Here is a 27,724-nt window from a genome sequence, read left to right on the forward strand (position 1 = left end):
TTATACAAGGCACTGGTGAGACCTCAGCTGGAATACTGTGTGCAGTTCTGGTCTCCCATGTTTAAGAAATATGAATTCGAACTGGAACAGACTATTAGGATGATCAGAAGAAAGAAGAACCAACCTTAGGAGAGGAAACTTAATGATCTTAAGTATCAGGGCATAGCTGTGTTAGCCTGTATCCACAAAAACAACAAGGCATCCGGTGGCACCTTAAAGACTAACAGATTTATTTGTGCAGAAGCTTTTGTGGGTAAAAAACCTCACTTTTTCAGATGCATGGAGTGAAAGTTACAAATGCAGGCATTATCTGTAACTTTCACTCCATGCATCTGAAGAAGTGAGGTTTTTTACCCACAAAAGCTTATGCCCAAATAAAACTTAGTCTTTATAAGGTGCCACTGGATACCTTGTTGTTTTAATGATCTTAGCTTGTTTAGCCTAACCAGACAAAGGCTGAGGGGACATATGATTGCTCTCTATAAATGCATCAGAGGGATAAACACCAGTGAGGGAGAGGAGATATTTAAGTTAGGGGCCAGTGCTGACACAAGAACAAATGGATGTATTGGCCCTCAGCAAGTTTAGGCTTCAAATTAGATGAAGGTTTCTAACTATCAGAGGAGTGAAGTTCTGGAACAGCCTTCCAAAGGGAGGAGTGGGGGTAAAAAACCTAACTGGTTTCAAGACTCAGCTTGTTAAGTTTATGGAGGAGATGGTATGATGAGATTGCCCATCTGAGACTGCTAGCAGCAAATATATCCAATGGCCAGAGATGGGAAACTAGATGGGGAGGGTTCTGAGTTAGTACAGAGAATTCTTTCTCAGGTGTCCGGCTGGTGGGTCTCACCTACATTCACAGGATCCAACTGATCTCCTTATCTGGGGTAGGGAAGGAATATTACCAGAGTCCCTGGTGGTTTTTCGCCTTCCTCTACAGCATGGGTCACTTGGGGGTATGAACTGGAGGAAATAGTGGCTTCCCTGTAACTTGAAGTCTTTGAGTCAAGATTTGAGGACTTCAGTAACTCAGCCAGAGGTTCTGAGCCTATCACAAGAGTGGTTGGGTGAGGTTCTGTAGCCTGTGATGGGCAGTAGGACAGACTAGATGATAGTCCCTATTGGCCTTAAAGTCTATTAGGCTAATTTGCCCTCCTTTAATTTCATTCGGGATCCCCAGGTTCATGTGTTATGAGACAAGGAGAACAGAGAATGTCCTGATCTATCGTCTTTATTCCTGTTATTTTATATGCTATTATCTTGCCCACTCTTATTCATCTCCTTGCTAAGGGAAACAACCCCTATCTTATCCATATCTCTTCATAGGAGAGTTCTTCCAGGCCTTGATTATTCCCTTCATTGTTCTCTGAACCTCCTCTAGTTCTGCAATATCTTGTTTGCAATAGGGTGACCCAGTTCAGCACATAGGATCCAGATCAGGCTGCACCCCTGATCCTCATGTTGCCCAGTGTCCCACTGCACAGCTCAGTCTCCCCTATAAGTGTCTGAGTTCTCCCCTCCCCAGTCGTCCCAATTTCTGCCTCTCTCCCTTACCATTCAACAAACTGAAACCCCCCAGAGGTCTGATAAACCCCTCATTATAGTGATTGGGAAGTCAGGACTGCAGATAACAAGAAACAAAAATGACAAAAGGGCAAATGACACAGGATAGCTAATTAAGGGACATAATGTAGTTAGACCATGTCACGTGACTACCAAGAATTAAGTATGTAGAGCAATAACCAATAATGAACACTATTCACTTAATTACAATGACTGTTCACACGATTCAACTAAAAAATACCAGCAATTCAGAAAAGCAGCAGACGAGGTAGGTCAGTCAATAAAAATTAAGGCCCTGATCTTGCTTGTGGAGAGCTCATTGCAGGATCAAGGCTACATGCTCAAACTCTCAGAAGAAACAGCTAAAGCGACAGTTGTACTGATGGGCAGCTGAACAGTCACACAATGTGGACAAAAAAAAAGCACATTGCAGAGACAGAGCAGTAAATAAAGAGTTAACGTGGCAGCGAGCAGGGCAGGAGTAGCAAATTAATGAGGCAATGAATAAACACACACGATTAATTACATAGCAAACAAAAATCCTTAGTTTGGGACAAGAAATAGCAGAAAGTTCCTCTCAGGAGATGGGATGATGCGGCAGACTTTGGGCATAGTTACAGAGGGACACTGGACGGCTTGGAAAGTCTGGAGTGTGAAGAGGGTGGTTGTGCAGGCCACAGCGGCAAAGCTGGTTGACACAGATGTGGCCAAACACCTCCCCCTGGATCCACAGTTCCCAGCAGTGCTGGGTCTGATGTCACCTCGTGAGTTTGACATAAGCAGCAGCCCTTGAGGAATTCTTTGGTTCTTTTTCCTCATGAAGCTGAGAGATCTTGGGCCTCCCAACCCCTGGGAGAAATCCCTTCCCTATCTCGAGTGACCTGCTCACAGCCTAGGCAAGTCCCTAGGTATTACAAACACCCATCCCAAAAGAAGCAGAAATACAGAGCCTGTAATAGGCCCCAGCCCAGCCCAGCCCAGCCCTTAGAGAAGCTACAGGGAAACCAGAGCAAATTAACTGATGTTCATGTGGACATGAGAGACAGGCTGCTCAATTGCTAAGTAGGGTAGGTAAGGGAGCAGTCCCTGCTCAGGGGTTTCAGGGGCTGGGACTCCTCAGAGCATAAGATGAAGCCACCCTCTGTTCTCATGGTTCTTAATCCACCTCATGGGGTCTGTGAGGGAGGGATGGAATTGGTACTGGGAGAAGGGGGCTGATTTCTCCAAGTTCCTTCGCTAACTGTTTCCATTCCTCTACTTCACGTTATTATACACACACAGCTGGACTGGTGCTCTTGGCCAGCAGGTCTCACTTGTTTCTGGCTGCAGCTCTAGCATGGATTCTCTGGTGACGAGCCAGAGAGGATTTGTTACTGAAGCTTTTCCCGCACTCAGGGCAGGGGAAGGGCCTCTCGCCCGTGTGGGAGCGCTCATGCACTGTGAGATCAGCAAGGTACTTGAAGCTCTTCCCGCACTCGGTGCAGGGATACGGTCTGTCCTCGGTGTGGCTTCTTTGGTGCATTGTCAGATTGGATTGCTGGCTGAAGCGCTTCCCACACTCGGCGCAGGGGTAGGGCCGCTCACCTGTGTGGGAGCGCTGGTGCTTGTTGAGGTCCGAGGGGTTGGTGAAGGTTTTCCCACACTCAGCACAGGAGTAGGGTCTCTCCCCTGTGTGCAGCCTCTGGTGCGTGGTCAGTGTGGAAAGGTGGCCAAAGCTTTTCCCACACTCCCCACAGGAGTAAGGTTTCACTCCCGTGTGGGTTCTCTGGTGAGTTCGGAGATGGGTGAGTCTGTTGAAGCTCTTCCCACATTCAGGACAGGGATAGGGTCTGTCCTTCTCATGGACTCTTCCGTGGACCATGAGGTCCTGCTTCTCCCAGAACCTTTCCCCACAGTCTCGACATCTGTGGGGTTTCTCCATCATGTGAACGCTGCTCTCCTGGCTTGTAAGGTCTCTTACGGTCCCAGGTGTCCCTTGTGCAAGGAGCTGTGGGTACACCCTTGGCTGAATTCGCTCATTCCCAGCTGAGTTTCTCTTCTGCCTCTTGCAGGCTTCTTCCTGCTCAAGTCTGCGGGCGACACTCTCTCCTGATCCACCTTGCGATGTTCGGGACAGATCCAAGTTTTCTTGCTCTCCCAAACTGGGCCGCTCCTCCGCTCTGCTCAGGATCCTGCCACCTGCTCGTTGGAAAAGAGAATTTATTTGAGATCCTGCTGTTGTCAGGAGGAATCACTTTTATCCTGGCAGCAGGTGCCCAGGATGCCTCATCCCATCAGCCCAGTAATGCTCTGTGCCATCCTGGATCACATGCTCTAGGCAGTACTTCACTATTGTGTCGCTTACATCAATGTCTCAAGAGACATTTCCAATGTAGCACTAAGCCCAGAGAGGGGGTGAATTGTGGTTCCTACATCCCCCCTGCCAAAACATCCCAAAATTCCAGGGAGGAGAGGACACCGGGTGAATGGATGGCAAGGACTCAGCACTGGCCATGAGGAACAGCCATGCATTCTGGACTCAGCCCTTTCTGCCTAGCACTACCGGAGGTGATGGACTGATTGCCTCTGAGGACACTAGTATAGCAGCCATCTGTCCCAGGAAGCTGTGTCCAAAGGAAGTTACGTGCAGGGGCATGGGTCCCTGTTGACAGTCTGTGTGAGACAGATACTAGACAGATGTGACTGTAGAAATACTGAATGCAGCCAGTGAATGACACAAGGGAAAGGCTGGGGAGCCACCTGACTAGGAGGATGGCTGCACATGCTGAGACCAGGAAAGGGCATCAGCCTCCCAGTGGACAAGAAGCAGTGAGGCTGGCAGAGAAGCATCAGATTGTTCCCCCAGCCCCTACGGGCCAGCCAGGTGGGAATGGAAAAGCCTGGCACAGCGGGAATCAGAGGGAGTATCTTCTCTGTTAGCCACCTGGCTGTTAGCAGCCTTGCTGGATATGGCACTGCCCAAGGCAATATTATACAGCTCTGCAGATCAACCCTTACATCAGAGGAGTTCACGCTGGGTGCATGAGAGTGAGCAGGACAGTCCTGGAGCTGCCCGAGAACTGTCAGGGATAACTGGGGGTGGGACCCCTCCTACTAATAGGGATCTCTTGGGTGGGACTTAACACTTTTTCTAGATTGTGGAGGAACAGCTGAACACATCTGCTGAAGAAAACCTGGAAGAAGCCCAGAAAACTGCCCTGTCATCATGCCCAGAAGGGGTAACTGCTCCTCAAAGGATGCCTTGAGTGGGAGAGACAAAGGTGGAGGGGAAGGTGAACAGAGAAAATGCCACCACTGGAAGAGGGAAACCTACCACCTGACTTGATGCACAGGAAGCAAGTCAGCAGTAGGGGCTATGAGAAAGGCTGGGAAAAGGTCCATGACTGGTATAAGCCAAGTCAGGGAGCACCCACCTGCTGGACAGAATTTTTCTGTAAAGGTGAACAGTCCCACCCAACAGTGTCTGCACAGAGCCTCTGGGTCAGGTTAGACAGTGAGAAACATGCCTGAGCCCTCTCTGTACTACAGCCCCACCCTTGCTACCCCCCGAGAGGCTGCTCCAGGGATGGACGCCCGGCTCCCTCTGGGATAATATCCCATGAACTCACTATCTCAGGCCCTTCCTGCAGAGGATTCTCCTCATTGTCATTTATCTCCTGGAAGAGTAAGAAAAAAACCACGGTGCCTCTGTTGAGGAGACCATCAGGGATATGAATCCCCTTTACATTCTGAGGAGCAATTTAGGAGGTGCCAGTTCTGCCCTCACTCCCCATATTAGCACCTAGAGAATGGATGGGAGGAAGTGGCTCCTTTCAGGAATCAGTCAGGATGCATGGGAAGGCCTGGGGATGTAGGTCAGGAGGAGAAGGCACTTCCTTGGTAGGATCCTGAACAGGAGACAAGAGATGGCAGAAGGAGGCAGCCACTTGATTAGGGGGCAGTCAGAGTGCAATCCACATTGTATCGATAACACCATATGTTACATGAGACATCAGCCTCCACATAGACTCTTCCTCTGAAACTCCAATCCCACCTGTGAACTTGCATAGTTCCCCACCTTCCAAGGTCCCTAAGGTTCCTGTTAGCTATGAAGCCCACAAATTGCCACCAAGATTGACCTACCATTACGCGGTCTGTTCCGTAGGCACCAATCTTGCTGTGCATTAACCTACAGATTGATGGGTCCACACCTCACTATAAATCCTCTGAGACATGCGGTTCCCCCAATTCTCCCCTCCACGCCGTCCCCTCCACACACCCTTTCCTCAGAAAGGCACCCCTAACCAGCCTATGTGGCTTATTACCAGTTTCCTGTAGAGCTTCCGTCTCCTCTTCAGGGGCACGTGGCAACTTGTACTTGCTCCGTCCTACCTCCTCCTGGGATCCCCACGTGGTATGGGGCTGTGGTGGCTCCAGCTGGGAACTCTGAGATTCCCATAATGCTTCAGGGGTTTCCACCTCCTCTGGGGTCACTTCCTCGACCTTCACACGCACTGTGACCTGAGAAGGAACCACATGGGTCACTGTGGAACCAGGCTTGAGAATTACAGGGAAGGGGGAAGAGTCATATTTAAAAGGCCCCATTAGCAAAGAGGTCCACCCCTAGGGTGAAGGCTCCCCCAACCCCTACCAAGGTCAATAGGACTTGGAAGGTCTTCCACACCGAAGTACAGGCATACACGTGGGAAGGCTCACTCCCAAAGTGATAAGCCAATGAGGCTGACCAAGAGAAGCCCTGCCACTCAGGGTAGGTACTGAACACTGCCCAGTAGTGTACATCCCTGCCACAGGAGACACGACAGACACGTAGCATTCCACGGCCTGTGAGCCTAGGGGGCTTCCAGATGGGTGTGATCTGCAGGGTGACAGACCCACAACTATCCTGAGGGACACCATGGTGTGCAGGAATTCTCAGCAGTGGAGAATTTCCCTCAGTGCTGGGCCCTGTGGACATAACCAATGACTTGGGGGAGGGCCCCAGAGGGAGGTAACACACCCCTTCCTCCGGGGGGACAATGAGGGCAGAAGTTCCCGGGGTCTGGTCCAAGTGAAAGTCCTGCACCCTCGACCTCGCCATCAGGGTCTGCTTACAGCATGCTTGTATGCTGATTGAAAATTGGCATTTAGCTGTCATTAGTACATGGCAAGTGCATATGCTGATGTATACTTAGTGGCGAAGTCCATTCAGTCCTGAGCCCCCCCATTCAACGTTCCTGGGCATTTGGTCAACTTGGGCTCAGTCGACACCAACTTTGAAAATTCCCTGGGCACAAAACATCCACTGAATCTGTCTGGGCAAAGCTGGGTACCTTCCCTTAGGCTTCAGATGGGGTCATTTAGTGTGATTTGAAACTACCCCTTCCCTGGCTCACATGCCAAGTGAGCAGCATCTAGCCCCAAGCAAGAAATGCTTCTCTAATAGCACATTTCAAACCAGTGACCAGCTCTGCTTGCAGTGTGCTGCTGAGGCATCTCTACCAGGCCAAGTGCTGAGGAGGTCGTTGTCCTGTCACCATCATCCCCAAGAAGGGCTGCTGAAGGGTACTGAGTGACCTTGCATACTAAAGAGGCAGTGCCATTTACAAACCGGAGGACACCAGGATCTGCAGAGCAGAGCATACGCAGCAGGGAACTCTGGAAATCCTTGGAGCTGGGGACCCAGCTGAGCCCTAAGCCCCAGACAGCCCAGACCCCAGTGCTGAGAGCAGGATTATGCAGAATAAGCCCCACTCAACGTCCTGCCTTGAGAATTTCTATGTTCACCCAGTGCCCAAACCTGCCCCGTCAAATTCCCTGCAGAGCCCAATGGACATTCCCCTGCACCTGCTCTCACCTGCTGCTCCCACACTCCAGCCTCTCGCTGTCCCAGCTGGAAATCCTCTGCCAGGGACACAGCCTGGGCGCAGGTTTCCGGGTGACGTACCCAGACCCAGCTCTGGATTTCCTCAGGCAGGATGGTCAGGAACTGCTCCAGGATCAGCAGCTCCATGATCTGCTCCTTGGTGCGGATCTCCGGCTTCAGCCATCGATGGGAGAGTTCCCGCAGGCGGCTGCAGACCTCTCGGGGCCCTTTGGCCTCCTGGTAGCGGAACTGCCTGAAGTGAAGGCGCTGCATCTCCGTGCTGATGTTGCAGCCTCGCAGGATGGCTGCCTTCACCTTCCCGTAGTCTCGGGCCTCTCGGGCATCCAGGCTGCTAATGGCCTGTTGGGCTTTTCCAGTGAGGGATGGCAGGAGTCGGGTCACCCACTCTCTTCTGGGCCAGTGGCAGGCTTCAGCCACTCGCTCGAAGGAAGCCAGATAGACCTCAATGTCATCCTCTGGCTCGAGCTCTGGCAGCTGAGGGTTTCCCAAGGCAGGGTCTGGAGCGGATACAATTTCAGGAGAGGTCTGTCGGGCCTGCAGCACCTGCCGTCGCTGGGACATCCCTTCTTGTGGCTCCGTCTTGACCTGGTGTAGTCTAATCCGTGACCATCTGGGAGTTACCGTTATGGGGGGTGCCACCACGGGATCTTTTGCAGCCCGCTCGGATTCCTTGCCCGGTCCTGGTTCCACAGGATCTCGCTTTTCCATTTTCGCTTTAGTGGGCCCCACCTGCTGCAGCCGAGCCTGGAGGTGCAGGGGCTGTTGGCCCGCCTGCTCTGCAACCGCTCTCTGTTTTGGGGTTCGGCCTTTTCCCAGCTAGGGCCTAAGCTGCAGTTCTCAAAGCTGCTTCCCTCCTTCGGGCCCCTCTTGGAAACACCGGGGAACCTGCAACAAAACACTTCATGGGGATTTTCCTGTGTGACGGGAGAGTGACCCGCAACACAAAAGGCAAAAGAGCCCCTGCCTCAACTTCCCCAAACACCCCCTGGCCTGTCCCCCAGCCCCCACTGCCCCTCGCCTACCCCCGTTTTCCGCAGGGGCTGGGAGCGCGGGGCTCCCGACACAAAGAACCGCAGCGGCTCCTTTCCCAGCAGGGACAGGCAGACAGGACCTCCCCCCGGCGAGCGCAGGGTTAATCCCCGCTCCGCACGGCGAGGACTGGCCACCATCGCTGTCAGTCAGCGGCAGAGGCGGCTTAACCCTTCCCGGCGGCCCCACGGCCGGAGCTGGCGTCTGAGCCGAGCTGCGAGCGGGGAGGGCGGAGCCCGGCTGCGCAGCTCGGCCCGGGGCGGTACTTGGCCGGGGTCCGGCCCTCGGTGCCTGGTGCTGCCAGCGCCGGGCTCGGCCGGCTGCTCCCCGATGGGCTTTGCCATCCCCGGCCGGCTGTGGGGCTCGTGTGACCGCCGCTGAAACAGGCTGCGGGGAGCAAAGCAGGCGCTGGGGTGGGACCTGTCGCTGCAGCCCTTTGCCGGTTCCGTGCCCCTTGCAGCGGGTGTAACGGGACAGGGGGAGTCATCACATGTCAGGCTGCTCGGGACCTCGAGAGGTCATCTAGTCCAGCCCCCTTTCCTCCCAGGCAGGGCCCAGTGTCCCTCTGTCACCCGCTACAGGGCTTTGTCTAATGGGGCTTTGTCTAATTTGGAAAAGAGAAGACTGAGAGGGGACATGATAGCAGTTTTCAGGTATCTAAAAGGTGTCATCAGCAGGAGGGAGAAAACTTGTTCACCTTAGCCTCCAATGATAGAACAAGAAACAATGGGCTTAAACTGCAGCAAGGGAGATTTAGGTTGGACATTAGGAAAAAGTTCCTAACTGTCAGGGTAGTTAAACACTGGAATAAATTGCCTAGGGAAGTTGTGGAATCTCCATCTCTGGAGATATTTAAGAGTAGGTTAGATAAATGTCTATCAGGGATGGTCTAGACAGTATTTGGTCCTGCCATGAGGGCAGGGGACTGGACTCGATGACCTCTCGAGGTCCCTTCCAGTCCTACAGTCTATGAGTCTATGAGAACAGACTGAATGACGGACTATTCACAGCAGAAAGGCTTTTATTGCCTAGCCACTAGTGCTAGGTGCCTGGGCAAGGAACAGGAATGGCTCATGGGTGAGCCTACCTTGTCTAGTTGATATTCCTGACACCCGGGGGGGATGATTCCTGGGGCGGGAATGCTGAATCCATGGGTACAGCCTATCTGGGAAGGATGGAGTGGGCAGAGGGGGAGGGGGTACTCTATGTCCAAAATGGGATTATCTGTTTCTGAATCATTGATAACACGGAAGAAAATGATCTTCAACGTTTATGGATCAACGTCCTAGCAGGTAACATACAAGATGCATGTTAGCTGGTGTCGGCTACAGCCCCTGTAATCACACTAGGGTACTGGATGAGTAGCTCCTCATGCTCTATAACAGGGCAGATTGCCCCTTTGCTCCCTGTACCCGCCTCCAGGCGCTCAGTCAGTGCTGTTATGGAGGGAAGCTGATCAGGCAGATGCTGGGAAACAACTAACCCAGCTGACCAGCACCTAGCACTTGGGTCTGATTCCTAGCTTGAGGCTATAAATGAGGACGAAGATACCTGAGGGAGGCAGGGCCCAAGAGAGAGCTGAGAGTGCACTCTCCTGGGGCTGTATGTGAAGACTCTGAGAGGGTGAACCCCCTGAATTGAGGGAGGTCCTGACCCTTTAGCTACAGGAGACTGTTGCTGTTTGTTATTACTCCACGCTGCCTTTCTGTTTGTATGTTGGAGAATAAACAGAGCCTTGAGGAAAGGGCTACAAATGGAACTGAGCGGGGCTGACCTGCCCAGGCTGCTACCCAGAGCCACCAGCTGCCACGCACCAATGTATAATGTGTAGTAAGGAGAGAGACTGTGTGATGAGGGGGGACTTTAATCTGAGAAACATACAGCTGGAAGTCTCATGCTGCCAGTACTAAAACATTCCTGGAATTTCTGACCATTCCAGCTGACAATTTCCTAAGTCAAAAAGTGTTGAATCCAACATGGTGGAATTATATATTAGACCTCATCTTGACACATAAAGAGGAACTGATCACAGAACTATTAGTTAATAGTGGCTTAGGTACAAGTGGTCATGGTATGATCACATTTATAATGTGCAAATAGAATATAGTCCAGACCAGTAATTATATTTATATATATATAAAATGCTTTAAAAGAGCCAGTTTCACAAAGCTGCAAACAGTTCTGAGCCAAATCAGCTGGGAGGAAGAATTTAATTGGAAAAACTTGAATGATAATTGGGACTTGTTTAAAAACATTTTACTAGATGCCTGAAAAGCCACAATCGAGGAAGAAGGCCATATTGTTTAAAAAACCGACATGGTTTACAGGGGAAGTGAAGGCTCCTATAAATAACAAAAAAATGATAGATCCCACATGGAAGAAAGAGGAAGTTGATACTATAAGTCAGAAGCTAGGAACTGTAGAAAATTGATAAGGGGGAAATCTGTCACTAGCAGAGTTTAGGAAAATAAGGAGGAGGTTTTTTAAAATATAGTAGGAACAAAAAGAATCCTGACAGTGGTATCGGTCCCTTCCCCGATGGAAATGGTAGAAATATCAGTAACAATACAGAAAAGGCAAAAGTATTTAATAAATATTTCTGTTCTGTATTTGGAAAAAAACAGATGATATAGTCTCCTCATAAGGTGATAACACTCTTTGGATTTATACAAGATGGAATACTACCAACAGTGCTGCTTAGTGAGCAGGGAGGGGTGTGGCAGGTCACCTCCCAGTTGCAAATATCATCCTGTCCTTCAAAGCCCCTTCAAGGGTTTCCAGTCCTTCCTTTTAGTATGGGGACTTTGGGGGATCTGGGCCCTCGAATGGTCAGAGTCTTCCCCAGCTGGGTTCTTCCCCAAGGTGAAGACTCCTGTTGTTCTCATGTCTTCTTGGAATGGGTAGGGAAGCACGGCCCTCTCCACCTCTCTGTGATGCAGGGCCCCATGGTGGGCAGTTACGCTCTGCACCTTGGTGTGCTAATCAGCCCCCTTCCCCAGCCACTTCCTAGACAAGTCTCCTTTTCCCCACAGCGTAAATCAAAAAGTCTCAGGTAAAATCTCTGACCTGCACAATCAGTCCTCTGCCTCTTTTTTTGTAGGTTTGCTCAAGTCTCTGGCAATGAGCTCCTGGACCGTACTTCTCTCAAGAATTTTGAGCAGCTATCTGCTCCCTTCCATTGCCTGCCTCCTTCTGAGCTGCTCTGCTTCCCCTTTCAAGCCCCTCCTCCAGGTTGTTCAGGGTTTGCAGGTGTGGTTATGGGAGGGCTGCCTGGACCCGGAGCTTTTCCTTAACACCTTGCTCTTCAGTTTAGGGTTTGTACGTGTCATCATACCATTCCACTAGTATCTGACAAGGGTGTTAAACAGCAGCTACTAAAGTTAGACATTTTAACATCAGCAGGTCCAGACAACTTGCATCAAGAGTTATAAGAGAGCTGGCCGAGGAGCTCACTGGACCATTAATATTGATTTTCAGTAAGTCTTGGAACACTGGGGAAGTTCCAGAAGACACAAAGAAAGCCAATGTTGTGCCAATAATGTGTAAATGGGATGACTGATAATTATAAGCCTGTCAGTCTGACATCAATCCCAGGCAAGATAATAGAACGGTTGATATGAGACTTGAGTAATAAACAGTTTAAATGGGTTAACATAATTACAGTAATACCAATCAATATGGGTTTATGGAAAATAGATCCTTTGAAACTAATTTGATTTTTTTTATGAGATTACAAGTTTGGTTGATAAATATAATAATGTTGATGTAATATATGTAGACTCCTGTAAGACATTTGACTTGGTACCACACAACATTTTGATTAAAATTCTAGAACAATATAAAATTTAGCCCACATTAAATTGATTAAAAGCTGTCTGATAGATCTCAAAATGTAATTATAGACATGGAATCATTATTGAGTGGTTGTGTTTCTAGTGGGATCCTGCAGGGATTGGCTCTTGGCCCAACACTATTTAACATTTTTATTAATGACTTGGAAAAAACAAAATCATCACTGATGAAGTTTGCAGATGACACAAAAATTGAGGGCGTGGTAAATAATGAAGAGGACAGGTCACTGGTATAGCACAAGCTGCATCGCTTGGTAACCTGGGCACAATCAAGCAACATGTATTTTAATATGGCTAAATGTAAATGTATCCATCTTGGAACAAAGAATGCAGGCCAGACTTACGGGCAAGGTGAGGGGAACGGACTCTGTCCTGGGAAGCAGTGGTACTAAAAATACCTGGGGGTTGTGGGAGATAGTCAGTTGAACATGAGCTCCCAGTGTGACACTGTGGCAAAAAAGGCTAATGTGATCCTTGGATGCATAAACAAGGGAATCTTGAGTAGGACAGAGAGGTTATTTCACCTCTGTGTTTTGCTCTGATGCAACTGCTGCTGGAATACTATGTCTAGTTCTGATGTGCACAATTCAAGAAGGATGTACATAAATTGTAGACAATTCAGAAAAGATCCACAGGAATGATTAAAGGATTAGAAAATCTGCCTTAGAGTGATAGACTCAAGGGGCTTAATCTATTTAGCTGAATCAAGAGAAGGTTACGGGGGGACTTCCTCACAAGCTAAAAGTACCTACATGGGGAGCACAGATTTAACAAAGGGCTCTTCAAGCTAGCAGAGAAAGGTAGAACACGCTCCAACGGCTGGAAGTTGAAGCTAGACAAATTCACACTGGAAATAAGATACAGATTTCTAACAGTGAGGGGAATTAACCTTTAGAACAATTTACCAAGAGTTGTGGTGAATTCTGCATCACTGACACTTTTTAAATCATGATTGGCTGTTTTACTGCAATATCTGCTCCAGGAATTATTTTGGGAAAACTTCTCTGGCCTGTGCTATACAGGAGGTCATGCAGTCTTAGGCCTTAAGGCCAGAATTGGCCACCAGCACCACCCAGCACCCACACACTAAACTCATTACCTGAAATTAGGCCAAAGTGTTACAGCCCTTAGGAGACTCAACTATTACGTTGCACAGGCAGATCATAGGAAGGACCAAGGTGCATCAGTGCCTGAAGCCCCCACAATGGCAGAGAAATGATTACATGAGATACATCCAAATAATTCTGGCATGTGACTCACTCAGAGGAAGCCAAAGGCTAAGGCAAAGGAAAAAAACAAAAACCTAAGGTCACTGCCAATCTGACCTGGGGAAAAATTCCTTCCTGACCCTACATATGGCAATCAGTTAGACTCTGAGCATGTGGGCAAGAACCAGCCAGTCAAGCACCCGAGAGACAGAATACCCTAGTGTCCCATCTCCAGCCATGATGGAGGATGCTTCAGAGAAAGGGGATAGCAAAACCCTTCCATGATACATGTGTGTGTGGGGGGGGGGGAAATCCCTTCTTTACACCTACAAGTGAATTGCTTTATGAAGTGGATGCACGCAAACAATATGTGTTTTAATATAGCCAGCTGTACATCTAGGAGCAAAGAATGCAGGACATACATACAGAATAGGGGACTCTATCCTGGGAAGCAGTGTCTCTGAAAAAGCTTTTGGGCTCATGATGAATAAGCAGCTGAACATGAGCTTCCAGGGCAATGCTGTGGCCAAAAGGGCTTGATCCTTGGCTATCAAGTAGATGTACAGTTTGTGTTACCTTTGTATTTGGCACTGGTATGACCACTGCTGGAATACTGTGTCCAGACTTCCATTCAAGAAAGATGCTGATAAACTGGAGAGGGTTCAGAGAAGAGCCATGAGAATGATTGAAGGGTTAGAAAACCTGCCTTACTGTCAAAGACTTCAGGAGCTCAATTTATTTAGCTTAACAAAGAGAAGGTTAAGGGGTGACTTGATCACAGTTTATAGACTTCTACATAGGGACAGTGCATAAATCCTGTGGGCTGGCCTCTGTAGCTCCTGCACCAGCCATCACAAGGGCGTTAGTTGGCTTTAGAGTGAGCCTGTAACTCTCTGGCTTGGGCCTCAGTGAAGAAGAGTTTCTGAGTCTCCTAGACTCTATTAGGGCAGTAATGGAGCCTTCTCCTCTGCCTTGGCCTTCATCCCCTTCTTCCTCCTTGCACTGATCTGTCCAAGTACCCCGCTGTGGTAGGAGATGTTAGATAGAGATTGCTCCTCTGCCTGCGAGTGGGTGGACTGCTTTGCCAGTGGTGTCTTGTAGATACACCTCTCCTCTGTAATTCTTAGGCTCTGGCTCCACAGTGACATAACTGGCTTATGCCCAGGTCACTTGGTGTGTGTGGTCATGCAAGTGACTGTGCTGTATGGAGGGTGCTCACACTGAGATTGAGAAGAGGTGGGAGTGTATCTCTCTGGGGAGCTCTCAGATTGAATCAGATGTCTCATGGGAGGCCAGTGTCCCACATGGAGGACTGGGGCTGAGCGTAGGAGGTAAATGTTGGCTTGGCCACCTGCAGTAAGGCCGCCTCCTGTGTCTGCTGTTCACCCAGCATGTGTCATATCCTCATGGCCCATATCAGGGTAACAAGCCTTGTGGATAAGTGGGAAGCGGCAGATGTGGTATATCTTGTCTTTAGTAAGGCTTTTGATACTGTCTCGCATGACCTTCTCATTAACAAACTAGGGAAGTACAACCTAGATGGAGCTACTATAAGGAGGATGCATAACTGGTTGGAAAATTGTTCCCAGAGAGTAATTATCAGTGGTTCACAGTCATGCTGGAAGGGCATAATGAGTGGGGTCCCTCAGGGATCGGTTCTGGGTCTGGGTCTGTTCAATATCTTCATCGATGATTTAGATAATGGCACAGAGAGTCGACTTATAAAGATTGCGGACGATACCAAGCTGGGAGGGGTTATAAGTGCTTTTTTTTTCATAGGAAATGATAGGATTAAAATTCAAAATGATCTGGACAAACTGGAGAAATGGTGTGAAGTAAACAGGATGAAATTCAATAAGGAGAAATGCAAAGTACTCCACTTATGAAGGAACAATCAGTTGCACACACACAAAATAGGAAATAATTGTCTAGGAAGGAGTACTGCGTAAAGGGATCTGGGGGTCAGAGTGGATCACAAGTTAAATATGAGTCAACAGTGTAACGCTGTTGCAAAAAAACCAAACATCATTCTGGGATGTATTAGCAGGAGTATTGTAAACAAAACACGAGAAGTAATTCTTTCACTGATTAGGCCTCAACTGGAGTATTGTGTCCAGTTCTTGGGCACCACATTTCAGGAAAAATGTGGACAAATTGGAGGAAGTCCAGAGAAGAGCAACAAAAATGATTAAAGGTCTAGAAAACATGACCTATGAGGGAAAATTGAAAAAACTAGGTTTGTTTAGTCTGGAGAAGAGAAGACTGAGAGGGGACATGTTAAGAGTTTTCAAGTACATAAAAGGTTGGTACAAGGAGGAGGGAGAAAAATTATTATTCTTAACAGCTGCGGATAGGACAAGAAGCAATGGGCTTAAATTGCAGCAAGGGCAGTTTAGGTTGGACATTAGAAAAAACTTCCTGTGTAGGTGGTTAAGCACTGCAACAAATTGCCTAGGGAGATTGTGGAATCTCCATCATTGGGGAGTTGGACAAACATCTGTCACAGATGGTCAAGATAATACTTAGTCCTGCCTTGAATGCAGGGGACTGGACTAGATGACCTTTCGAGGTCCCTTCCAGTTCTATGATTCTGTCACTCAGAGCTTCCCATCCACTCTGACCAAGGCCTGGTAGGAGCCCCTTTCCTCCCTCATCCTTTTCTTCATGATCAGCCAGGAGAGTGAGACTGTTTCAGAGTTACCTTGCCCATTTTATCCTGAGTCTAATGTTATTTGGTGTTTCCTCACACTCTTGTGATTTGTGGCATTTACACTATGCAGAATGGTCACTACCTCCCTCTACTTTCAACAGGGATGAAGACAAACTGCCCTCAGTCAATCTGGCCACACTTTTCCTACAGCCTTTGCATGCAGAAGTGGTGCTGCCCATAAGTCAAAATGGCCACCATCTCCCAGTGTTTTCAATGGGACTGAAGCCAGAGGTTAGGAGGGGGCCTGGGGAGTCCCCCTTGGAGATGCTGACCCGGAGGTTCATAGAGTCTTTGATTATAAGGCCAGAAGCCACCGTGATCCTCTTCTCTGACCTCTCGCATAACACAGGCCATAGGACTTCCCTGAACTAATTCCTGTTTGAAGTAGCACATTATTGCTTGTGCACTTCCAGTTAAATGTTGATCCTGGTACATTCAGACTTACTCAGGGGTGGGAGACTCACATCCCAGAAGGAAAATTCTGATTTAAAAAAAAAATCTCATGATCTTCAGCCACTCTCATGATTGTTGAATGTTTGGGATTGGCCCTACAAGCGATGACCTCTCTTCTGTCCAGTAGAGAAATGAGTTGGGGCACTTGAGGCCTGATAATCTCACCAGCAGAGAGGTTGTGGTAACTGTAATTACTATTAATAGTCTGTTGCAAACATATGCTTTAACGAATTATTCTGGGGTACAGCCAGCCTTTTCCCATGAATCTTCCAGGCAGAGGGTGTTGTCTCCAGAATACACTGGTCATCTCACAGTGGTGTCCCCTCCACCTTTTCTCCAGCTGCTGCCACTGCTGTTTGGATGCGGAATTTTGGGGCTGAGGCCTGGGGTCCCTGCTGTCCCCTGGAACTTCCCATTTGCCCAATAGCCCATCTCTGGTTCTAACACAGAAACCTGCACATATTTTTTCTCCTTTTTCCTGATGGTGGTGGTTACAGGGTTTCCCTCCCATCCCATGTAATCTACACCCCGGACCAGCAAAACTTTAAGCCTTTATCAGTCTGAGTCAGGTCCCTTCTGATGTATAAGACCAGGGTCTATATAGCTCCATCTAAAGTTTGGGCACTACAAGAGCCAAGCCCATAGTGACAATAATGCACCTGGTGCCTTTAGCCCTTGGTGTTCCAAGATTTTCCCCAGACAGTTTTACCATCTTCCCAGAGTCCCCTTGCTAACTTTTGGTGTTACATCCCCACTCCTGCCAGTACCTGGGGGGCCGGGTGAGCACCCATGTGCTGCTCTGCTGAGCTTGCTGTTTCAACCTCTGATCTGTTTGCAAAGCTATTGTCCCAGTGAGATGGCTTCACACCCTCTTCCTTGCTCCTCAGACATGGCAGAAACCAGCATCTGACAGTCACTTCAGTTTATAGTTGGTCTCATGGAGGACAGGTCCATCAATGGCTATTAGCCAAGACGGACAGGGATGCAATCCCATGATCTGGGTGTCCTTAGCCTCTGACTGCCAGAAGCTGGGAGTGGACAACAGGGGATGGATCACTCAGTGATTCCTTGTTCCACTCATCCCTCTGAAGCACCTGGCATTGGCTTCTATGGGAAGACAGGTGGACCACTGGTCTGATCCAGTGTGGCCAGTCTTAGGTTCACATAGAGTCTCTCCAGGGAGTATCTGAGCACCTGCCTAGAGCTGTGCCAGGACTTCTTAAGAGTCACTCATTTTTCTATGCAGTGTGAACTTTACATGCCTTTCGGCGGAGCATGAGATCTATCTGCATGCCTCTTCCTATCATGGCTAATCCCAAGGTGTTGCCCTGTGCTTACTGTGTATTTTACAGTGCTGCTCTTTTTTTAAACAGCGAGATAACAATTGGGGATAATTATCATGTTGTAAAATCTTAAATGGAGACAAGCTGCTTATAGTGTTCACAAGGCAGCTGGGTGAGGTCAGAACGATGCCCCCTGCCCATGGTTGACTGTGCCTGGTTTACCTCACAGTAACTCCACTGTGTGTGTACAGCAGGAGAGCTAATACACCTCAATTATCCTACTGTTAAAACCTCCCCTTTTTTGTCAGTGAAGACGTGGCCTCAGTGTCCTCCCCTTACGGGGCTTCGGGAGCTCCAGTGATGGGAGTGCAGGAGCTGGACCATGCAACTTTCCCATGTTTGATGCCAAACTGTGGGGATATCTTTGAGGCATTGCACTTGGATCGTCCTCTCCTCCCACCATATTCACTGGAGTTGTGGAGAAGGGATTATGTTAATGTGAAATTGTGAGATATGAGATGGCGTTATAACTGTTAAGTGAAACTCTGTGATGAGGTATGTTGTGGCACCAAGAACGTGGACTACTGGGTGCCCAGAGACATAGAAGCTGGGACTCGTGGAGGGCCACTCTAGACAGCTTGTTTGGAGCTTTTGGGGGCTTAACGTGAAGATTGTGGGGTGGCTCTGAAAGAGACAGGGAACAGGTGTGCAGAGGGGGTAGACTGCGATCAGGAAGAAAAGCATGGCTGGGCTGTTATCAGATTAGGCTTTCCCTCCGGCAGAGACGTAGCAGGGTTACTGAACACTATTATGTATGTTGTATTTATTGGGGTTAGTAGCTTTTCAAACCCAGGAGACCGAGGTGTAGTCAATCAGGTTTTGAAGAGATCTGCAAGGCCCTTTAAACAGTTAAAAAAGCCAGGATCACCCGCTATTGGCAGGGAAGTGTCCAGAGAGGAAGCGTGGAGAGGTAGCGACCCAGAGCGCGGTATTGAAGAAGGTGTGCATCCAGGAACGGGCAGGTCATAGTAGGAGCTGAAATTTCTCAGCAGAAGCTTGCATATCTTCTCTGATGCTCTCAGAGCTCCTTCTTCCATCAGAGCTTCTTCAGTCAGTATTTGGAAAGAGAGATAAGTCACTTGTTGGTTAGGAGTTGATGACATAGTGGTAACAATGCCAAAGTCCTGTCTACACTACAGTTTCCACTGTTGCTTCTGCCAATGGAGTTACACTGATGAATTACAGGTCCTCATTTTCCACCTGTACATGAGGCCTATGTGCTGTGTGCTCCTTAGCCCCTCTGGAGCAGCAGGGAAGCAGACATCCAGTCACAACACACAGGACTCACCATCCACAGTGCAAGTGGAAGTCTAAACTCTGGTTTTGCTTTGCTGGCTCATGGAGCCCAAAACTACAGGGTATCACAACATCTACATGGGAGCAGCAGGACAGCTACTGCCAAGTGAGAGTAACTCTCTCAGGCACTCAGTGTGGATGCAAAGATGCTGGGCCTGCATCAATTCTGGCTACCCTGCTTCTTCTCCCTGCAACACCTGGGACTGGGTTCCTCTGAATGTTGCCTCCCCAACAAGGAAATGAAGCACTTGTGTGGGGATGGCAAGGGTTCTTCACTTACCAACGTAAACGCTGTAACAGTAAAACTGCCCCTGTGAATCGCTGGGTCACTTATTCCCATGGTTTACTGCTGGCTAGGCTGCAGGGAGAAAAGCAGAGCGGCACCGGGTTGCAGCTGGAGATATAAGGGCTGTCCTTGGATCACGTGTTACTAAGTGTCCTGACGCACCCCTTTGCTTTTCCTAGGAGCACTAGATACTTGCCACCACCACGCAAGTCCCATTTTCCACCCCTTCTCCCTGTTCTCAGCCAGAAACTAAACCCAGCCAGGGAGACTGATAAAACATCATCACAGTGAGTTGGGACTCGACAGGGCAAGAAGCCAGGGGGACAACAGTGAGAAGGGCAATGGGCAGCTACACAAAGGCCAAATCAAGAGAGTGGATTTAACTGAGTCAAAGGAACAGGGAAAGAGAGGTAATTAAGTGTGCAGAGCTGTGATTGATTGACAAGGAGGGCTCTTCAGTACATTACAATCAAATCAGCAGGAAATAAATAAAAAATACCAGCAATTCAGAAGGGCAACCAATGAGGTAGGGAAGATCAGAAGATTTAAAACTAAGGCCCCAATCTTGCACTGAGCTACACATGGGGACCCCAGTAGTCAGGCAGCACTCCAGAGGAATCTGCCCATGTGGAGTTCAGTGCAGGATTGGGGTCATCTGATCAAAATGTCACACCAATAAAACTGAATCAGTGGCTGTGCTGATGGGCAGCTGAGCCAGGGAGCAATGGTGTGGTCTGGACAATGCAATGCACTGGAGACAGGGCAGCAAACAGAAAGAGAGTTAACAGGACAGGAGTAGAAAACGGGGGGGCGATGACTAAATACAGAAAAGTACACAGAGAAAGTAAATGCTTAGGCTAGATAAGAGTCAGCTGGAAGAGCCAGTCAGGTGAGTGGGAGGCAGGGAGTCAATGCAGCAGACTTGGGCCCCGGTTACATGCGGCTGCTGAGGAGAGATGATAGAGGGCTCTGAAGCACTGGTGAGGCTGGGTGCCTCCAAGTAGGGCAGAGTATGGAAGAAGGTGGCCGTGGGGGGCCATTGAGGCAGAACTGGTTGGCAGTGGGGCAGGAGGTAGAGCTGGCCTAATGCCTTCCTCTGGAGGTGCTGTTCCTGGTACCGCTGGGACTGAGGCCTGCCAGCCTTGCCGAGTCTGCCTTCACTACAGAGTTAACTCGAGTTATCTGTGCTCCAGTGACGGCTCTCGAGTGAGCTGAGCTCAGCTGAGAACAGCCACACTGCTGTGCCAACATAGTACAGCGCTATGTACAAGTACAGCGCTATGGCTTCTGCGCACACACATTTCCCAGTGAGTAGTGGGAGAACTTCTGTCCTTTCTGGGCACGCTAGGAGACTCGTGGGCTAGGCACTGGAGAACTAGCGACATGCAAGTGACACAAGCCTGGAGCCACACTACAGAGAGGCTGTGTTAGCAGCTGATGAGTTGTGCTCCAGTTTTAGCCTATGCCCCCTCCTTGGGCTGGCCAACTTGGGGTCACAGCACCACTGCACCCACTTAAAGGTACTTTATGTGGATGGGACTTGAGTGAGGGACAATACTTAAGTTACAAGAAGTTAATTTACAGTAAAGACAAGCCCCTAGAGTGGCCCTCTCCTCGCTAGTTCAAGTAGGAAGGAGCAAATCACTGCTGGGGCAGTTCCGGAATCGGGACACCTCAGAGAACTAAGGTGAAGCCCCAATTCACACCCCCTGGTGTCCGTGACGGGGATGGTTCTGTTAGTGGGCATGGGGCTAGCTTCTCTCAGGCCCTGCTTCACATTCTTAAACACATATGATCAGAGCGGAGCGCTCTGTTGGGAGGGTCTCACTTGTCCATGGCTGCGGCTCTGGAGTGGATTCTCAGGTGGCGGGCCAAAGAGGATTTGTTACTGAAGCTCTTCCCGCACTCGGTGCAGGGGAAGGGCCGTTCCCCTGTGTGGGAGCGCTCATGAATGGCGAGGTAAGCCAGATACTTGAAGCTCTTCCCACATTCGGCACAGGGGTAGGGCTTCTCCTGCGTGTGAGTCCTCTGGTGCATCGTCAGGTTGGAGAGCTGGCTGAAGCGCTTTCCGCACTCGGCGCAGGGGTAGGGCCGCTCGCCCGTGTGGGAGCGCTGGTGCTTGTTGAGGTCTGAGGGGTTCGTGAAAGTTTTCCCGCACTCATCACAGGAGTAGGGTCTTTCCCCTGTGTGCAGCCTCTGGTGTGTAATGAGCGTGGAGAGGTGGCCGAAGTTCTTCCCACATTCGGCACAGAAATAGGGTTTCTCTCCCGTATGGGTTCTCTGGTGGGTTTTGAGATGAGTCAGTCTGTTGAAACTCTTTCCACATTCAGGACAGGGATAGGGTCTGTCCTTCTCATGGACTCTCCCATGGGCTGTGAGCGCCTGCTTCTCCCAGAATCTTTCCCCACAATCTCGACATTTATGGGGCTTCTCTGCCCTGTGAATGCTGTTCTGATGGTGAAGGTCCCCTGAGGTCCGAGGTCTCCCCAATGCAGGAGGCTGGATTAGTCTCCTGAATCCACTCTCACGTTCCCCTAGGGGATCTGGCTCATTCCCCGCTGGGCTCCTCTTCTGCCTCTTGCAGGCTCTTTCTTGCTCAGGTCTGTGGTTAATGCTCTCTCCTGAATCCTGCTGTGATATGCTGGGGGGCTGCAGGTTTTCAGGCCCTTCGCCGTGAGGCTGCTCCTCAGTCCTGCTCAGGATCCTGGCACCTGCTGGATCGAAGAGAGAATCCAGAGATTATTTCATCTCTCGTATTTCCAAGTGGAAGTGGCTGAGGCTCCTCACATCCTTCCACCAGAAAGACCCCCAAGAAGAGCCAGTCAGTCATGCAGAAATAGGGGGCTGTGGAGGGGCACAAGCAGGAAGCTTCACATCCCTTTCTCCTTCCTCTTTTCCCAGGGCCCACGATAGCTTTTCCTCAACTCTCAACATTTCCCTTTCCCTGTGCTCCAGCCCCTCAATTCCCCTCCAGGATCCCCCTCTCTCTTTCCTCTTCTCCTGACCATAGACCAGGCGCGGGCAAACTACAGCCTGTGGGCTGGATCTGTGGTGCTGCAAGCCCCGGCCACTCCTGGAAGTGGCCGGCACCATGTTCCTGTGCCCTGGGGTGGGGGGGCAGAGGGCTCCTTGTGCTGCCCTCGCCTGCAGGCACTGCTCGTTCTGCCCTGAGCCCCCTCCTGAACCTCGCACCCCAACCCCCTGCCTTGAGCCCCCTTCTGCACTCCACACCCCCTCCTGCACCCCAACTCCCTGCCCTGAGCCCCTTCCTGCACACTACACCCCCTCCTACCCCCCGCACTCCCTCCGCACACCAACCCCCTGCCCAAGCCCTGCATTCATGACTCTGCATGCAATTTTCCCACCCAGATGTGGCCCTCGGGCCAAAAAGTTCGCCCACCCCACCATAGACCTTTCTCTCCTTCACTGCAGTATCCCTTTCTCATTCAGGACCCAACTCATTTGTTCTTTTGCTAATTGATCGCTCTCTCTCTTTGGTTCCTTTGCCCCACTCAACGGACCTGCTGTTTAGGTGACAATGATGTTCCCTACAGAAATCCACTTACAGGTTAGAGCCAGATAAAAAACAAATGGACACAATGAGGTTTCAAAGTGGTGTTTGGAAATAGACCCATTGTCTACTTTCACAATTTTTTTTTATTTTTCATTTATCAAAATGGTTCGCTTTATGTGAACAAAATATTTAGATGCAATATTTTATTTAAAAACCAAGATGAATAATTTTGTGAAAAATGTCATTAGTGTCAGCAACTATTTGCAAAAAGTTTGCTTTAGAAAAATGTCCACTTGTACACCAAAAATTAAAAAAAGTTTGTTAAAGAAATGTTGAGTAGCTCCACTGAAGATAGTAGGGGGTGCTACTCGCATCTCCCGCTTAACCCGTCCAGGAGACACGAACTGCGACTGTGTTACATTGCAGTGAGCTGGGGTTGGGTGAGTGGCTTGCTAAGATGAGGGTTCCCAGGCTGCCCTCTGCAGTGGCAGGTTCCATCTCCAGGCAGTCTCTCACTACACCATCGACTATGCCAATGCTCTCAGAGTTATTCCTGAGCTGAGAGGAGACAGGCCCAGTTCCTGCCATTGCCAGAGATCCCAATATCCCAGAGGGAAAGGACACAGAATGATCTGAGCCAGAGTAGAGGGCACAGGAGGAATGGCCATGCCAACAGGCTCACCCATCACCGCTAAGGCACTAGAGCCTTACGCTGCCAGGCATGAGACAGACAGACTGGCTCTGATCAGGCTAATGAAGAAGCTGTCCTGGTCCTGTATGCTGGGGTGAGGCCCCGACCCACCTCCTGGAGAAAGTCTGTGTGAGACTGACAATAGACTGAAGTGACTGTGCAGGCGCTGGATACAGCCAGGTAAATGACACAAGGAAGCAGCTGGAGAACCACCATCTGCGCATGCTGAGACCGTAGGGTCCAGTATCAGGAAAGGAGAATCTACCACCCAGGTAGGCGAGCAGCAGTAAAGCTGGCAGAGCAGCACCCCTGGACTGGCAAAGGAGGGGATGTAAAGCCAAAGGCTGATGGGGGATGGGCTGTGACTGGGGAAAATGTAAAACACTTGGGGAAAAGCTGCCAACCCCAGGGCCCAGAGCCATCACCTACTTTGCTGGCAGCACCTTGACCACTCAGGCTCTGGCTGGCACCGCACATACCCCGGGCATAATTAGTGCTGGGTCCATCCTACCTTGTAAGTGATGGTAAAGCTGTGATTGGCAGAGGGGCACGTGTTGACCATGACAATCCCAGAGCAAGAGGGACTTGCCGGAGAAGGGTCAGGGATGGTGGTCACAGGTGAGGGGCTATTTAACACCAGCTAAGAGGTCTCAGGCTGGCAAGGGCTACCCAACCTGAAGGAGGAGTTAGGCAAGGGGTGAGGGGGAGGACACTCCTTAAAAGCCACCATCAAAACAAGGAAATGAATCATGAGAGGTTCCTGTGTTAGAGCCAATGAGACAGGATATTCATCCTGGACACCAGGGGACGCAACCCATTGTGCTCTTCCTGAAAACGCATTGCAGCTGCAGGCACTGCAACAGGGGCTGAGCAGGGTACAAGCCTAGGACTGGCCAAGCCAGGGAGAACCCACGTGTTGGTTGTAACATCCGTGGCAAGAATATTCTACTTAGACAGCTTCTGCACAGAGCCCCGCAGCTGGGTCACACGGCGGGAAACACATGTGAGCCTTCCCTGTGCTACAGCTCCCACCATTGCTACTCGGGGCGGGGGAGGAGGGTGCCCCAATGACAGATTACAGCTGTGGGGGATTTCCAGTCTAGTGCCGGGCTTGGGTCATATTCCTTTTGGGCCTCCACGATAACATCCCTGGAGCTTCCTGCAGAAATACTCCTCATTCTCACTCAGCCGGCCGGAACCAGGAGAAAATAAGACACCCCTCCCATCCCCTTAACTCACTACCCAGAGGAGAGGAAGGGTCCATCCTGCCTCAGACTCCCAACTGAGCACTCAGTCCATCGATGGGTGAGGGAAGGGGCTTCCACCAGAGCTGGCCAGGATGCATGGGAAACCCTGAATGACATGGACCTTGAGGAGACAGCTCCTGCTGGGTAACACCACAGAACAGGATCCACACAAGAAGCGTTCACATCTGCACTGCCTACAGGGCCACCCAGCTCCCACAGTCCTATCCCCACTACCTGGGCCACTTGTCATCTAGGAGACACCCACTGGCCACCCTAACCCCCCCCACCCCACAGTCTCCCACATTCTCCAATCCTGCTGGGGAGCCCCCCACAGCCTGAGCCAGCCACTTCCCTGTTGTCCCCACACACACTCAGCCCAAGGGACTCCCTTCCCCATTGTCCCCTCAGTGCCCCAGGAAAATCTGACCCAGGCCCCTTCATGAGCTCGTTACCCATTTCTTGTCCAACTCGGGGCTCCTTTCCAGTGGCGCCTGGCAGCTCACACTTCCTCAGTGCTGCCTCCTTCGGGGATCCCCATGTGGAATGGGGCTGTGGTTGCTCCAGCTGGGTGCTCTGAGATTCCCATAATGCTTCAGGGGCATCCATCTCCTCTGGGGTGACATCCTCAACCTTCACACACACTGTGACCTGGGAACCAACCACATGGGTCACCGGGCAGCCAGGGGCTGGGAGTGAGGGGGGAATCATACCTGAATAGTGCCTGTGGCAAAGGGCACCCTGTCCTCAGACAGAAGCTGCTTTGCCGCCAGCAGGTCCTGTACCTAATGGGAGAGGTAACAGGAATAGGAGGCTGAGGCTGTGCAATATGAGCCTGGGAGGAGCTTGGACCTAGGGAGACGCAGGCTCCCCAGGACGCCATCTCTGGGAGGTGCTGAAGGAAAGAAGCCATGCCCCGTTACGCAGGACCCTTTGGCAATTTCACTAGTACCTGCAGCTACTACGCCACTCACGTCCTGTGAGGTGAAGCAGCTCGGGAGACACTCCTACCCCATGGACATGACGGCTGCATGTGACACACAGAGGATGCTCAGGGCTGGGTCTCTAGGATCAGGCCATACTGCATTGCCTCCTAACAGCAAACACTAGATTCACACGGAGCTCCAGTAAGTTAATGAGGCTCCCAATCAATTCAGATGTTGGGAGACATCACTGCACTCTCCCAGCAGCTGCAGGTACCAGTGAAATTATTGCCCAAGAGTCCTGCATGACTCTGCATAAGGGAGGCAGTGACATTTATACCCAGAGAGAATGGCAGGGTGTGCAGAGCAGGGAGCAGTGAAAATCCCTGTGGCTGGGGACCCTGCTGAACCCTGAGTCCCAAACAGCTCCAACCCCAGTGCTGAGCCCAATGGAGCCCCCTGGACATTCCCCCGCAACTGCTCATACCTGCTGCTCTCATATCCCCGCCTGTTGCAGTCCTACCTGGAAATCCTCAGCCAGGGACACTGCCTGGGCACACGTCTCTGGGCAATGTTCAGAAACCCAGCTTTGGATTTCTTCTGGCAGGATGGTCAGGAACTGCTCCAGGATCAGCAGCTCCATGATCTGCTCCTTGGTGCGGATCTCTGGCTTCAGCCATCGATGGGAGAGTTCCCAGAGTCGGCAGAAAACTGCCCGGGGCCCCTCGGCCTCCTGGTAGCGGAACTGCCTGAAGCGCTGGCGCTGTGTCTCCATGCCAATGTCACACCCTCTCAGGACAGCTGCCTTCACCTTCCCATAATCTCCAGCATCTCTGGCATCCAGGTTGCTAATGGCCTGCCGAGCTTTTCCGCTGAGGGCTGGCACAAGGCGGGTCACCCACTCTCCTCTGGGCCACTGGCAGGCTTCAGCCACTTGCTCGAAGGAAGCCAGATAGGCCTCAATATCCTCCTCTGGGGTCAAATCCAGCAGCGGAGGGTTTTTTAATGCAGGGACTGATGTCGGCACAACCTCAGCAGGTGTCCGTAAGCTCTGTAGCTCCTCCTGAAGTTGATCTTTCCGATACTGGGACATCCTGTCACACTGCTCAGTCCTCAGCTGTTGCCGTCCTGTGCGGGACCATCGAGGACTTACTGAGATGGTTGGTCCCAGGACTGGCTCCTTCCCATCTCTCTCCATCTCATTCCCTGCATTTGGGCCCGTTGGCTCTGCTGTTTCCATATTCTCTCATGGAGCCTGGATGTGGAGACCCAGGAGCTGCTGATCTGTCTTCAGGGACCAGCCTATCCCTGCTGGGGCCTGCACTCTAGTTCTCCAGCTTGCATCTCTCCCTCGGTCCGGCTGGACACACCCAGGCTCCTGGGGGGGCTGCAGCAAAACAATTGATCAGGATGTTAATGTGTGATGGGAGAGTCAGAACCACAACAAACAGATGGGAAAAGAGAGACCTAGTCATGATTCACCCAAACACCCACCGAGCCATAACCTCTGCTCCCTGCCCCCCAGCACAGACAGGCCCTGCCCTACTCCACGGCCCAGCCCCATAACCTCTGCTCCCTGCCCCCCAGCACAGACAGGCCCTAACCCCACCCCCACCCCACTACCCACCCCCCATAACCCAGCTACCTGCTCCCCAGCACAGACAGGCCCTGACCCCACCCTCCATAACCCAGCTCCCCATAACCCAGCACAGACAGGCCCTGACCCCACCCTCCATAACCCAGCTCCCTG

The 27,724-nt window shown here is 50.6% G+C and overlaps 2 protein-coding genes across 5 annotated transcripts in view; both read right to left on the reverse strand.

Annotated features, from left to right (window-relative positions):
* The window catches only part of LOC127036574 (zinc finger and SCAN domain-containing protein 31-like), a 41,652-nt gene that overhangs the window by 13,113 nt on the left and 815 nt on the right, over positions 1–27,724 (reverse strand). The window lies entirely within an intron of this gene.
* Positions 1,672–27,510, reverse strand: LOC127036943 (uncharacterized). Its single transcript, XM_050928230.1, has 7 exons — positions 26,498–27,510; positions 25,507–25,702; positions 21,431–22,316; positions 8,722–8,842; positions 7,397–8,242; positions 5,868–6,063; positions 1,672–3,744 (listed from the first exon to the last, which is right to left on the reverse strand). The coding sequence occupies exons 1-7, from the start codon at positions 27,212–27,214 to the stop codon at positions 2,873–2,875; spliced, it is 3,834 nt and encodes a 1,277-aa protein (XP_050784187.1). The 5' UTR covers positions 27,215–27,510; the 3' UTR covers positions 1,672–2,872.

Source organism: Gopherus flavomarginatus, chromosome 18, assembly GCF_025201925.1.
Source record: "Gopherus flavomarginatus isolate rGopFla2 chromosome 18, rGopFla2.mat.asm, whole genome shotgun sequence".
NCBI lineage: Eukaryota > Metazoa > Chordata > Testudines > Testudinidae > Gopherus > Gopherus flavomarginatus.